We start from the raw sequence: 15,605 nt of genomic DNA on the forward strand, positions 1-15,605 counted from the left end.
GTGGTCTCGTGGTTGGAGGTGCTTACATGAACTGGGATTCAAAACTGGCCTGGGAAATGGAATTAGTGAATTCTTCTGTTCTCGCAGTTTTTCAGGGCCTTGGTAACAATAGGCAGGACGCACACATGAAAGTTTCTGAGTAACTTGCCCAAGGTCAGTGGTTTTCCCCCAGGCACTCCAATTTCCTCCACCCATGAAACTGACAGCCATCTATGCAAGTCAATTATCCTGGGAGCGAGTTAACCCACAATCTATTAAATAAATGTGACTACTATCCACAAATGTACTTGTTCTTTGCTTCCAGAAATTTGGGTTAGATTTTTGGGATAAGACTTATAAATACAGGCTGAGAGATCCTATTTTCAAATTAGGCATATTTCCAGTACCATATTCATTTAACGAAACCTTTACGCCAGAGGACCATGCATGGTTCCCCACAAGCTCTTTCCATTGTCCTCCACCCATTATAAATTGACCGCCTGCATTATCCATATTTAGTGAACGGTACGTGTATCCTACAAAACAGTTGAATCGCGGTAAATAACAAAATATGAGAATTTTTTCTCCTCCATAGCCTTCTGGTGTACCAATCATTCACATTAACTGCACATTCACTGGCTATTAAATACTGTCAAACACACATCAAGTCGATTTTATGATGTACAGGTATATAAGTCTGTAGAGGATAATTGCGACGACAAAGGATTAGATAAGTGAAAAGAGTTGTGTCCCTTGAATACGGTTTTTTGTGTAATGAGGTACGATAATCCACCTTTTATCCCGGGAGAAAGGATCTGATTTTAGGTTTTAATGTCAATTTTTTACGGTACTTTTGCAAATAGATCATGAAAAGAACTCGACATGAGCACATACATGCGACATTGAATCAATATTTAAAGAGAAGAGCCTACACGGTGAGTATTTAAAACAGAATTCGCAAAAAATATCACAGAGACGAAATCTGATCACTCCATCGTGACTGCGGTGCAGTGAACATAATTGATATTTAATTAGCCCGTAGGATGAAACTGCGATGAAATCTGAAAATCATCAGCCTTAAACTTTGTAAGCCACATACTAGTCGGCTTATTTCTTAGTTTGTTCCTAATTCTGGCTCATTGCCACTTTCTATTTGGACAGACTCGATGAATACCCAGTGGGTACCTTCTGTTAAGAAACATATCCCTATGTGCAAACACTGTTCTTGGTGTGCTGCAGTCCCTGTCCATTTTTTCCTTTCCCAGAGCATCATAATGATGTCGTTCACTTTAAAAAAAGGACAATATTACAGTAGAAACTGGTAGAATATAACATCGTACATGTAGCAACACAAACATTTTTTCACATATAAATGAGTCGAAAAGTCTGGGGTTGCTCTCACGTTAGGTTGTGCAAAATTTTTTTGCCAACGACAACATCATACTGTTCTGTTCTGATAAGTTTGACAAGGGCAACTGGGCAAAAAATATATTTTTGAACAGTCTTTCTAAAGTCAGCACACAGTCATGAATTTCTGGAACCAACATTGTACAGAACAGAATATACTGACGACTGCACTGACTGAATCACACAGTTGTGAAGTCAGTGTGTGTTTTGTGTTTTAGGATGGTGAAGTGTCCCAGAAGAGGGAATGTAAACACTGTAAGTCTCTGGAACTGCTGGCAGTGGACAACCTGGTGAAGGCAGAATCTGGCATGGATGATATCCTGAGTTACAGCAGTATATCCGGAGACGCTACAGCATACGATCAGCAGTTTCACAGGTAAATATCACACATCACGGTTGTACCAATGCTAATTGGTGTATGGAGAGTCTTTCATTGATGATATCTTGAGCTACAGTAATATATCCGAGGATGCTACAGCATACGATCAGCAGTTTCACAGGTAAATATCACACATCACGGTTGTACCAATGCTAATTGATGTATGGAGAGTCTTTCATTGATGATATCTTGAGCTACAGTAATATATCCGAGGATGCTACAACATACGATCAGCAGTTTCACAGGTAAATATCACACATCACGGTTGTACCAATGATAATTGATGTATGGAGAGTCTTTCATTGATGATATCTTGAGCTACAGTAATGTATCCGAGGATGCTACAGCATACGATCAACAGTTTCACAGGTAAATATCACACATCACCGTTGTACATGCTAATTGGTGTATGGAGAGTTTTTCATTGATGATATCTTGAGCTACAATAATATATCCGAGGATGCTACAGCATACGATCAACAGTTTCACAGGTAAATGCTAAACTACAGTAGCATATCAGAAGAGGTTATATCATATGATCAGCAATCCCACAGGTAAGTATCATACATATCAGTAGTACATCCAGAGATGCTACAGAGTATGAACCTCTTCGGCGGCCTAATGGTTAGAGCTTTATTTAGAGCAAAGAAATAGGACTGGTTAGCCCGGTATCAGGATAATGTCTTCGGCGTGATGCTTCAGTTGGGGCAGCACTTCGGTGCCATGGACTCACCCTGCCACAAGAAGACACAATATATGTACACACACCCAATGACTTCTTGTCGCTATATGGCTTGAAAATTGTTAAGTACGATGTTAAAACCCAAGCATACATACATGCTGCAGAGTACGATCAGTAGTTTTCATGGGTAAATGTTAAATAACAGTAGCACATGTGGAGATGATACAGCAGTTGATCTGGAGATCCACAGTTAAACATCAAATAACGGAAGCATATTCAAAATGCTACTGCGTATTGAATTGCAGTTACATGAATGTATTTTGGCATAAAAGCCTGAATTTACATAAGAGTGCGTTGTCACGTTCTTTTTTTTTTTTTTTTCAGGTTAAAGCATTTTATAAAGGATGCTGTGGAGCCCCATAGGACAGAGTTGAAGGAGGTTCTGTACCCAATGTTTGTGCATGTTTACCTGGAACTTCTGTGTAATGGACACAAGATGCCAGGTGTGTTGATTACAGATAGTCAAGAGGATGGAAATGAGAAAAGTAAAAAAAAAGAATGAAAGGCTTCCAATGTTTTGGGGCTATATTCATTGCTGTCTCGATTCATTTAGTTCATTGTACAAGAGGACATAGTTAGATATGCATGTACTTAATAAAGAAAAATGACTTGTTTTTTTTTTACGGAGGAGAACCCTTTGTCTTGAATTGCCAATGCATGACATTAAAAATTTGTAATATATCAAATAACCTGTCCTGTTGAACTTAGAGTGTTGAAGAATCTAGAGAGTTTGTGTGATTAAGATGTTGTGTTCTTTGGTTCCTTTTGTTTGTAAGTTTTAGCTGCCCTATAATTCGCTGAGAGATTGCTGAATGTCAGAATGCTGTGTTCACTAGGCTCCTCATTGAACGAGGGCCTGAGTGCAAGTCAGCGTCACCTTATTGAAGGATGATGAAGATGTTACAAAATTGGCATTTGTTTCCATCCTCTATTCAATCTGTAGACAAATAAATTCTGTCGTAATCCGGGGGAAAAAGTCTAGGATGATGAGGGATCTTCCAGTTGCTTCATTAGAACAAACACGATTTTTCCAAATTTTGTGTTATCTATTAGATGTTCTCTTGGACAGCTCACAAGTTTTACGCCCGCCACAGTGGCCTTGCAGCAGACGAGGAGGAAAGGCGGCCGTTCATGGAAGCGCTGATCAAGCTGGGAGGGCAGTCTGACATCGCGCAGCATCGAGAGGCATCAGAGTTCAGGTTAGGTCATTGTAACTGCTGTAAGAGGATTTTTGTCATGAGAGGAAGTTTAAGAGCATGCTAAGAACCATTTGTCTATTATTTAGGGGGCCTCCGTGGCTCAGTCGGTTAGCGCGCTAGCGCAGCGTAGTGACCCAGAAGCCTCTCACCAATGCGGTCGCTGTGAGTTCAAGACCAGCTCATGCTGGCTTCCTCTCCGGCCGTACGTGGGAAGGTCTGCCAGCAACCTGCGGATGGTCGTGGGTTTCCACCGGGCTCTGCCCGGTTTCCACCCACCATAATGCTGGCCGCCGTCGTATAAGTGAAATATTCTTGAGTACGGCGTAAAACACCAATCAAAAAAAAAAAAAAAAAAAAAAAAAAATCTATTATTTAGCCACCAAGGGGTGCCACACATTTTTGTCTCAAATGCATTATGCTCTTCTTGTCAAAAATTCAACAGGAAACCGAAATATTTTGTTGTGTTATTGTACAGGATTTGCTCGATTTCCTCCCACCATAATGCTGGCTACAGTTATGTAGAGGAAATATTCAAGTAGTGCGTAAAACACCAATCAAATAAATAAAATATTATTATTTATTAAATATAATTATAGTAAAGGAAGTGGCAGTAAAAACTGAAAAAATTAGTATTAACTGGTATCTTCTAGGCGGAAACAAACTTAAGATAAAGGTGAAAATAGTGTTTACAAAAAAAAAAACCAAACTAAAAAAAAAAACCCAAAAAACTCTGGACCTTGCCAGAATGTTTTTCTTCTTGTGCATGAATTACCTTTTACTCTTAATACAGCATCTGTTTCTGTCTTTGCTTTTAATCAGCAAGTGAATATAGAAGCTGTTGTCTTTACATTAGAAATGTTAAAAAATTCATAGTATGAAGATTTTTTCTTGTATTTTGATTCTCCAGGGATCACAAATACAACCTCTGTCTGACTGGAGACAGCTTACAGTATCTCATGAGGCATCTGAAGGTAAGCCTACACAATCTGGTGTCTTTAAGTATTTATTAATCTAGGAAAGCATACTTTGAGCCATCCAGGTAGAGTAGGTAGAGCAGGTATACAGTAAGTAATTTTTTTATATTGCAACACTCACCAAAATGTATTTAACAGAGAATGCGGTTAATGAAATAAGAAAACATTGAGAACCGATACTTTGAGAGAAGTGGGGCGCCTCCATGGCTGAGGGGATAAGCATGCCGGCACGGCGCAATGACCCATATCCTCCCACCAGTGAAGTCAGTGTGAGTTCAAGTCCAGCTCATGCTGACTCCCTCCCCATTATGTATGTGGGAAGGTCTTCCAGCAAACTGTGGATGGTCGTGGGTTTCCTCCCACCATAATGCTGGCAGCCATTGTGTAAGTGAAATATTCTTGAGTACGGCATAGAACTCCAGTCAAAGAAATAAATGAAATAAATGGAGAGAAGTGTGAAGGAAACCATATGGACCCCAATTTCTCAAGCTTTTCCTTTTCGCATATGAAAGAGCATCTTTCAGTGCAATTTATGCATATTTATAATTTGATTTTGGAGACAAAGCTACATTTGTTGGATTGGCCAGTTTCAAGGCTTCACAAAAAGTATGATTTTAATAATTTTACCCTTCAGCATAGAATAATGCCTTTAGAATATGTTTGAACGAACACCTTGCAACATGAGAAAAGGTTGAAGAGTTACTAACAGTCAGAGAGCAAAAATCATAACAAGGGCAACCCTCTTTGTGATGTTTTTGTTCCATGTGGGTGAAAGCCTAAATGGAACATTTGTTTTGTTTATTTCATTCACTCCATACTTTCACCCCATTCTCTGTTGGACACACTTTAGTGTGGCAGCTTATGAAAATTATTAAATACATATATTTTATTAAATTTAATGTTTTGCTTAATTTCTTTATCTATTTTCGTACAGGCAGGTATGTATATGTATAAAGATCACCGAGTCATTTGAATATAGTTTTTAAATGTGTCTGCAATAATCTTGTGAAAGCATAATAAAATGGTGTTCTGTTTTCCCTTTCTTTCAGGTTGATGATAACATGATAATGTTACAGATTTTCAATCAACACTTCAAAGTCATACGTAAGTTTTTCAATCAGAAAACCAAAAATTTGCTTTAAAAAATAATGCCCCAGGACTGATCAAGCAGAGTACAGTTTGTGATTTATTTATTTATTGTTGTTTTATGAAAATTATTGTGAAAGGGGTCAAATAAAAAAACATTACAAAGTAAATGACATAAATTTGCCTTTCAAAAACACATTTTTAAGATATCCATAAATGTCAAGTAATATTACTTTTGATGCTGATATATAGTTTCCCCAGTAGGATATGATCAACCTTCGAAACAAACCTTCAAACCCCTGCCTTAATGTCAACCAAACTCTCTCTGGGCCTCTGTGGCTCAGTTGGTTAGCGTGCTAGCGCTGCACAATGATCCAGGAGCCTCTCACCAATGCGGTCGCTGTGAGTTCAAGTCCAGCTCGTGCTGGCTTCCTCTCCGGCCGTACGTGGGAAAGCATGCCAGCAAGCTGTGGATGGTCATGGGTTTCCCCCCGGCTCTGCCCATTTTCCTCCAACCATAATGCTGGCTGCTGTCGTATAAGTGAAATATTCCTGAGTATGGCATAAAACACCAATCAAATAAATAAATAAATCAACCAAACTCTCAGAATCAGGTAAAATAAGCAATTCAGCCATCAACAATTTTTTTTTACATTTAACTCAAAATGTTATCAACTGTATTTTGCATTCTGATTTGCATTTCTTTTTTTTTTCATTATTTCAGATTCATATGAGAAAGAGATAATTGTTTGTTGATTAAAATATTTTGCTCCTGTTTATTTTTGTTTCAGTTCACACAGACAACAAACCGAATCTGGAGCTTCTGACTGATCAAAACGGGAACAAATCACACTCCTCATCATTGTCACCGTCACCACCCAAGAAACACACGAGGGATGAAGTGTCCCTGAACTTGCTACAAGAGTGTATCAAACGGGTCAGAGACGGACCCCCTTGTCTGCCCTCTATCTGCTTCTATACCTTCCTCAATGCTTACCAAGGGTATGTACTCTTTATTGCCTAAAACTTTAAAGCTGTGTGTGATAAGAGATATGATCTAATTTCATTTATAATCATTTGTGATGCTGCACAGTTAAATTAGTCAGCCATTGAGATTGTATGTTGGGACGGAAGTTGTATGTGATTGGTTAGGAGGCAAAAGTGTTTGTGAAAACGATAGCACAAGATAGCACTCATCTGGTTTCCTCCCACCTCCCTGGTTTCTCCAGATACGCTAGTTTCCGTTTGGTACTCTGGTTTCCTTTGGGTACTTTTTTTGTCTCTGAGCACACTGTTTTCCTCTGGGTACTCTGATTTTCTCTGAGCACTGAGGTCTCTTTCTGGTACTCTGTTTTCCTCTCAATGCTCTGTTTTCGTACAGTCACCCTCGTGTCCTGGCACTGGTTTCCTTCAGGTTCTTTAGTTTCCTTCTGTTTTTCTGGCCCATACCTACTACATGTCTATTCTAGCCTCCTACGCAGCTGTCTGCAGTGCCCTCCATGTTCATGTGACATTACCGTTTTCTTTGTTTTCTCCTCACAGACTTATCTGTAGTGTCATATCTCCTGACAACACCGTGATATCAGGGGGATTTGAAGACTCCAGTATTAAACTGTGGAGCCTCGCTCCAAAGAAGTTGTCGACAGCGCCTTCTACCTGCAATCCCAGTCATGTGTTGTTGGGGTCACAGTACGAAGACGAGAGCGAAGATGAAATAACGAGAGTGTAAGTATTGTGGCGATGGTATCTAAGACTGTAGAATGATACAAAAGTGGTGTGACAAGGGTGCTACATAGACTTTCAAATCATCTGTTTTGTTGGACAGGGTGTATGTATTGAGACTTGTTTATTTAACAATATTTTACAACTTATTCTTTTGATTCACAGGTTTGATTCTTGAGCTGCTCACTTGATTCTTTTGATTCACAGGTTTGACTCTTGAGCTGCTCACTTGATCCTTTTGATTCACAGGTTTGATTCTTGAGCTGCTCACTTGATTCTTTTGATTCTCAGGTTTGATTCTTGAGCTGCTCACTTGATTCTTTTGATTCACAGGTTTGATTCTTGAGCTGCTCACTTGATTCTTTTGATTCACAGGTTTGATTCTTAAGCTGCTCACTTCATTCTTTTGATTCACAGGTTTGATTCTTGAGCTGCTCACTTCATTCTTTTGATTCACAAATCGCTTTTTAGAATAACAAGCCCTTTTGATTCACAAGTAGTTCACTTGATTCACAGACTTTTATATTCAGAAGTTGTTCTTTGATTGACAAGTTGCATTTATCATTCCGAAATTTTTCTGTTGGAATGGTGTGATTCTTTCAGTGCAATTTATGTGCGTTTTTAATTTGATTTTGGAAACACAACTACATTGGTCGGACTGGCCAGGTTCAATGTTTCACAAAAAGTATAATTTTATCAGTCATTACAGAATATTGCCTTTACAATATGCTTGAATAAACAACGTGGCAAACATGCGAGAAGGTTGAGGAATTGTAGCATTTTCTGCAGACAGGAAATAATAAGTCAATTCATGAATGAATCCATCATCCAGTGAGTAAATAATTCCTGTTCTCCTCACAGGACGATGCGAGAGCAGGAAACAGTGTGTTTGCGAGGTCATTGCGGGTCGGTGTTCAAAACCTGCTTCAGCCACGACACCAAATATCTTCTGTCCTGTTCAGAAGACACAACAGGTATGTAGACACCTGGCACCAGAACTGGACATTGTTTAATTTCTTGTCTTGCAGCAGCTCATTTGTATTCCCAAATACATCATCTTGTGATAAATCAGAAACCATATCTATATGTAGGAAGATAAACCTAAAAAATAACTACATGTAAATTTATCTTGATCTGAACTATTTCTTGAGTATGGTATGTAGCATCAGTCAGATACTGCATTTCCCTTAAAGCTTGGTATGTGAAAATGCACTTTCAGAAACCTGTAAAGGTCTATAAATGATAATTTTGAAGACTTTTGGAGCTAAACTTTAGGGGAATTACTGTAAACACAGTGTATAAAACCCCATATCTTATACTGACATTCATATTTTTTTCAAATTTTGTATTAGACAACCCTGTTAATTTTTTGAGATTTGTTGCATTTCTTATAGTTCGGCTGTGGGACTTGAACACACATACGAATGTGGTGTGTTACCGTGGACACGCTTATCCTGTCTGGGATATAGATGTCAGGTGAGTGAACTGTTGCTAGGTGTGGTCATGTGACTTGTGGCTGCCTACACTGGCATATTTTAGGCAGATTACTTGTAGTTAGTCAAAGTGAGATTTGCCATCTTTTCGAAGTTACATTAGGAATATTTTTCTAAAATTTGTGGAAAAGCTGTGAATTCTTGTGTAAGCTTAACTACACCTGTCTTCAATGGTTAATGAGCTGTTGACTTGTTGTCATTGTTACAGCCCAGTGGGAGGCAACTTTGTGAGCTGTTCTCATGACCACACAGCCAAACTGTGGAGCACAGACCGCCTGTTTCCACTACGAAGCTATATCGGTCACTCGTATGATGTAGATGTGAGTACTGTATATCACATAATCCGGTGTATATCACATAATCCAGTGTATATCACATAATCTGGTGTATATCACATAATCCGGTGTATATCACATAATCCGGTGTATATCACAATCGGGTGTATATCACATAATCCGGTGTATATCACATAATCTGGTGTATATCACATAATCCGGTGTATATCACATAATCCGGTGTATATCATAATCTGGTGTATATCACAATCGGGTGTATATCACATAATCTGGTGTATATCACAATCGGGTGTATATCACATAATCCGGTGTATATCACATAATCCGGTGTATATCACAATCGGGTGTATATCACATAATCCGGTGTATATCACATAATCTGGTGTATATCACATAATCCGGTGTATATCACATAATCCGGTGTATATCACATAATCTGGTGTATATCTCATAATCCAGTATTTATCAGACATTCCGGTGTCACAGAATTTATTGTCAAGTTCATGAATTACAAATAACCAGCTCAGAGTCATGTCAAGCGATAGGGATTCACTTCCTAGATAAAAGGTACACATCCAGGGCCAAATACAATGACATTTTGATACCCATAAAGGTTATCCGAAACAAGCTGAAATTGGTAGGAGAATGTTGCCTGATAAATTTAACTTAAAAGTTAAAAAAAAAAAATCCCTATATTTGTACTTAGTGTAAGTAATTGTGACACCATAGTTTGGCAGATTATATTTAAGTCATTGATTTCAGGTTTCTTATTTTTTGGAAAACAAATTAGGCCAGATTATCGCATTAATAGGGTGGCCAGAAAGGAAAGCTGTATTTGGCCCTGGCACCATGCAAACCCATAAAAAGCTTGTAAAATAATTACACCATACTCAATAATATTTCACTTATACAATGGTTGGAGGAAACAGGGCAGAGCCCGGGAGAAACCCACCGCCATCCATGGGTTTTACATTTACATCACAGCTTAATATCTAGCTCAGTTGTGATATGGGAACAATCACAGAAATTAAACTTTCAGTTCAGTGAATCTTCTTTTAATGTCAGAAGAAGGTATAAAAATGAAACTGAAATATCTCCTAATTTCATGGGAAAAGTAGACTGTGCCAGCAGTTATTTTCATATTTAATATGTATTTATGTGATTGGAAACCCTTATAAATAATATATTTTTCTGTTCTTGGATTTTTGTAATATCGGCTCGACCATTATAGAAACACAAAATAGAATTGGTTTCGCTTTACTGACAATGATGGCATTGTAATTTTCCAGTGTATTCAGTTTCACCCCAACTCAAACTATGTGGCGACGGGTTCTAGTGACAAGACGGTGAGGTTGTGGAGTGCCCAGGAGGGAAAATCTGTGCGGCTATTACAGGGACATCGTAGCGGAGTCCTGTCCGTGGCTTTCTCACCGAATGGCAAATATTTAGCTTCAGCAGGTAAGGAGAGGTAATTCATAGATACCTCTGAGAATAGTTTCTCTGTTTTCTGATTGGTGGATTGTAGGAGTAGATGTTCAATATGAGGTGTTGAGAAACTGCTGCAATTGAGAATAATTGCTTGTGCTTCTGCGTACAGAAATGCCCGTTAACAAATTGGAGAAATGTAAGGAAAACAAGGAAAACTGACCAGTTATCTACTGTGAACATGTAATTGGATGTATACGAATACGAGGGATGCAGAATTGTGACAATATCGCTTTATTTAGTAGGTATTTTCAGGTTTAGTACTGATCGGATATTTTTTAATATGGCTGCCTTCTGTCTTTGTGTAATAAGTGTATTCTTGGGGTTTTTTTTTTTTTAAGTTAGTACCAGCAGAGGCTAGCTCTTGTGCCACCATGGAATATTCTCTAAAATGACATTACCAATCAAATCAGTAACTGAGCTTAAAGGAGAAGAAAATTTAAATATCAGTCAAATGCCATGGAAAAGAGTATGTATTTCCTCGCAGGTGCATGCCATAAAAAACATTCTGATATGTACCTCAACTTGATAAATTATAAATAAAGTCAGTGTCAACATCCTCTGTGGGCGACTCCATTTTGCCCAAGAAATAGACCTGAAGTCTTCTGTGTTAGGAGGAGAATTCCCGTCGGAAACCGTCGAAGTGCAATTCATACTTTTCCGGTAGAACTCTTCTTCCCAGAGGGTAGCGAACAGTACAGTTTGTTTTCCGCTTGACAATCGGAAAACTGGAATGTTGGACGTAGCTTTCGAGTTTACATGAACAAGCCGGCAGTTTTAACGACTCTCATTGGCAGAGACACCAATACGGTCGCTGTGAGTTCAAGTCCAGCTCATGCTGGCTTCCTCTCCGGCCGTAAGTGGGAAGGTCTGCCAGCAACCTGCGGATGGTCGTGGGATCCCTCAGGCTCTGCCCGGTTTCCACCCACCATAATGCTGGCCGCCGTCGTATAAGTGAAATATTCTTGAGTACGGCGTAAAACACCAATCAAAAAAAAAAAAAAAAATCATTGGCTGAGAGGCATCACACCCCCTGCATAAATTACAGGGTGTTAAAGATGGAGGACACGACGGATTCAGCAATTTATGCCAGCTTTGCCAGTTTCCGGGATTTACGTGTATGACAAGGAAAGATCACAAAATTATGCAGCAGGCACCACCAGATAGAAAAAAAATGTGCTCTTTTCAGCCCATAGTGTCATGTTTTTAAGTTTTCTTCTCCTTTAAGTCATGTTGTTGTTGTTGCAGGAGAAGACCGACGTATCCGAGTGTGGGATCTAGGTAGTGGTCAGCTATACAAGGAGTTCAAAGGTCATACTGATACTGTCTACGCTCTCAGCTTTAACAGAGACGGATCATTACTAGCCTCGGGTGAGCTGATCCGTGCAGTGACATGTCTCTTTGTATTAACCTTTGCTGTTGTATTAACCTTTGCTGTTGTATTAACTTTTGCTATTGTATTAATGTTTGCTATTGTATTAACCATTGTTGTTGTATTAATTTTTGCTGGTGTATTATCTATTGCTGTTGTGTTGTATCAACCTTTGCTGTTGTATTAACTTTTGCTGTTGTATTAACTTTTGCTGTTGTATCAACTTTTGCTGTTGTATCAACTTTTGCTGTTGTATTAACCTTTGCTGTTGTATTAACCTTTGCTGTTGTATCAACTTTTGCTGTTGTATTAACCTTTGCTGTTGAATCAACTTTTGCTATTACATTACCTTTTGCTGTTGTATTCACTTTGTTCCATTTCTGTCTTCAAATGAACTTTTCTGGTAGCAGCACTTTGGTGTCATGGACTCACTCTGTCATAAAAAGACATACATGAACTACCCTAGTCTGATTTTTGGGACACCTAGTCTGCACATTTTAGCCAATATACATGTAATTGTAGCAGGTCTTTTTTTCTCACATGGTAAGGCTATCTAATAAACAACATTCTCATATCTTTACTTTTCCAAAAAGCTGAGAAAAAAATGTAATTTTCTGCTTTTAGTACTTGTGATATCAGTCACAAAAATTAAAAGAATGGGGGTATGTACACATACACACACATTGAATGACTCCCGTCGTCCCATGGCTGAAAAATTGTTAAATACAATGTTAAATCCAAGCTGACATACATGTACATCCATGGTTACATGGTGTGAACTTTTCCTGTTGTGTAAATATCCAACTTGTTCGTTGAAAGATGGAACTTTCCCTTTTGCATGTTAATTCCTCCATTTTGTTTTTATGCTTTGTACGCTCAACTTTAAGAAAACAATGAAATGATATTGCATAAATAGTTTTGGGTTTTAGACATTTTTACTACATGTACAAATCATGTTATTATATGAGTGCAGATTATGCAGAAAACCTGTGTAAACTTCACACTCCGTTTCTCCTCAGGAGGACTAGACTGCTGTATACGAATCTGGGACACTAGGAAAGGGAGTAACACTTGCCATGGAAACACAGCATTGTGAGTTGACCATTTTGTAGTTTTTTGCGTGTAGAGGTTGAAAAGGTTGAAGACTTAGAGCAAACAAAAAGTAAGGGGTGGTATCTTAAAAAGTACTGAAAGTATTGAGATCAGGGTTTGCTCCCCCTCAATATCCCCCTCAAGAGAGAGAGGGGGATATTCCATCATTGATGCTCTGTTTGCATGTTAAATACTCTAAATTGCCAAATTCCCGGCTTAGTGTATTGTGTTTTAGAATTAAAAGTTAAACAAAAAGTCATGAAAAAAAATTTATTGACTTGAAGTTTTGCATTGATATAAAGCACATTGACTCAAGGGAGATGATGAAGCCCCGAATTACCTGATTTACAATTTCACTACTGAATTTTTCCATTCATGTGTCTCCTACAGGCATTTTGTTGAATAGAATATGCTATTTCATAAGTTCATAGCTTAATATAATTTCAAATTATGAAATGATTTCCATTTGCCCTCTGGCTAGTTGGCCAAAGCTTTAAGTCAAGAGTTTTCCTCTGCCTGTAAACCTGACATGAGCACAGCATAAGACACAGTAAACCAAATAAATAAATAAATGAAAGAGTATGTACCATGTGGTTGTGGTTCAAAACTGTGCTTGGACTGGTGGTTAGCATGCTAACATAGCACAAAATGCACAAATCTTTCACAAATGCGGTTTCTGTGAGTTCATGTCCAGCTCATGGTTCCATCTGAGGATGGTCATGGTTCCATCAGCGGATGGTTGTGGTTCCATCTGCTGATGGTCGTGGTTCCATCTGCTGATGGTCGTGGTTCCATCTGCGGATGGTCGTGGTTCGGTCTACTGATGGTCATGGTTCCATCTACGGATGGTCGTGGTTCCATCTGTGGATGGTTGTGGTTCCATCTACTGATGTTCATGGTTCCATCTGCGGATGGTCGTGGTTCCGTCTACGGATGGTCGTGGTTCCATCTACTGATGGTCATGGTTCCATCTACGGATGATTGTGGTTCCATCGGTGGATGGCCGTGATTCCATCATAATCTGGGCCCTTGTTGTGTAATTGTTTATTATTTAGCACTGCATATAATTCCAGTCAAATAAATAAATGAAATTAAATAAATCAATATTGTGCAGATGTGTAGCAGTCCAGACAGTTACTGCATAGTACCATTTGGCTGCTTTGCAGTACCACAAGGTTTAGAACTGTACCATGCTGAACAAAAGGACCTTTGTATGTAGTAGCGTGCCATAACCTTGTAGTGCCATGCAGTAATAGCTGAAGCATGCAGAATTTTATTTACTTTAAAGTGCCACTCTGGTCAGAATACAAAATACGTAGAAATATTACAGTGACATGAAAGAAATCATACGGAGTGAGCCTAACACCATGTTTCAATAGGATTTTGATGAATAGCACTATTTAACCTATATAACTGAAGATTCCTTGAAAAAGAAAATCTCCTGCTGGGATGAAGTCAATCGCGTTTGAATGGGCAGCGTCATTTGTGGATATACGTCAGCGATTGATGACGTCATGTGTTCGTGGGTGACGTCACACCAGACAAAGTGGAAGGGACAGAAATATTTTGTTTCCGTATACTCTGACGAAACGTACAATATCAGTTTTGTTTCGCTGTAAATATTTTCAAATTTAGGAAAGCAATTCAGACCATACCAAACTTTATCAATTCACCTTGCTTTTAAGACACAGGTGTTGTGATACCAAAGTAGCTCTTTAAAGGCTTTTTTTTCTCTCATTTCAGAACTGATGGTCATACATCCTCTGAGTTGCTGGGTGCATTTCCCACTAAATCTGCAACCGTGAATTTCCTTCGTTACGCGGACTGCAACTTGTTGCAGGCAGCTGGGCCTATCTGAGGAATATGCAGATGACAGATCCTTAGTCTGGATTGATACCAAAGATAGCCTAAGCAGTTACTGGCTTATTTGGCTGAACCCCGCTTAAACCATGGACAATTGGGGTCATGGGTTCGATTCCAGCTGGGGTTGACTTCAGGAGATATGCCTTGTCAATCCACTGGGCCAAGGTTGATTGTTTGCCCCAGGTTCTGCTCCATACCTCCGCCCCTAGACCTGACTGGTGCCGTGTACTAGTAATGAAAAGTTGCAGAATGCAACATTCAATACCAGTCGTAAATACATCAAAAATATGACAACAGGGTCATGGTATTAAAGGGTTCGTTAGCATGCAGTTCTTTTCCATTAAATATCTAGGACTCTCACAGGGTGTTGAAGACCTGGAAAAGCCTGGAAATTCAAAGTACCTTTTCCATGCCATGAAAAGCTTGGAAAATCTGTTGGGGGAGGGGGGGGGATGGGTGAAGTGGGCGGTTGTGGTTGAGCCTGGTGAAGCTCACAAAATGAGAACCAGCTAGTTC

General features: G+C 39.0%; 1 protein-coding gene across 1 annotated transcript; it reads left to right on the plus strand.

Annotated features, from left to right (window-relative positions):
• The first annotated feature begins 794 nt into the window (after positions 1–794).
• Positions 795–15,405, plus strand: LOC135464062 (TAF5-like RNA polymerase II p300/CBP-associated factor-associated factor 65 kDa subunit 5L). Its single transcript, XM_064741541.1, has 15 exons — positions 795–914; positions 1,605–1,762; positions 2,832–2,950; positions 3,577–3,706; positions 4,614–4,677; positions 5,730–5,784; positions 6,558–6,768; positions 7,309–7,491; positions 8,350–8,462; positions 8,883–8,964; positions 9,190–9,301; positions 10,567–10,735; positions 12,011–12,133; positions 13,154–13,226; positions 14,970–15,405. The coding sequence occupies exons 1-15, from the start codon at positions 846–848 to the stop codon at positions 15,082–15,084; spliced, it is 1,776 nt and encodes a 591-aa protein (XP_064597611.1). The 5' UTR covers positions 795–845; the 3' UTR covers positions 15,085–15,405.
• Positions 15,406–15,605: the final 200 nt, after the last annotated feature.

Source organism: Liolophura sinensis, chromosome 3, assembly GCF_032854445.1.
Source record: "Liolophura sinensis isolate JHLJ2023 chromosome 3, CUHK_Ljap_v2, whole genome shotgun sequence".
In the NCBI taxonomy this organism is placed as follows: Eukaryota; Metazoa; Mollusca; class Polyplacophora; order Chitonida; family Chitonidae; genus Liolophura; species Liolophura sinensis.

Excerpts from the sequence above, each read along its gene's own strand:
- LOC135464062 (XM_064741541.1), top strand. The coding sequence starts at position 846 with ATGAAAAGAACTCGACATGAGCACATACATGCGACATTGAATCAATAT. Across the intron at positions 5,785-6,557 it reads TCAACACTTCAAAGTCATAC|TTCACACAGACAACAAACCG; the intron begins GTAAGTTTTTCA and ends TTTTTGTTTCAG. Across the intron at positions 8,965-9,189 it reads GTCTGGGATATAGATGTCAG|CCCAGTGGGAGGCAACTTTG; the intron begins GTGAGTGAACTG and ends TCATTGTTACAG.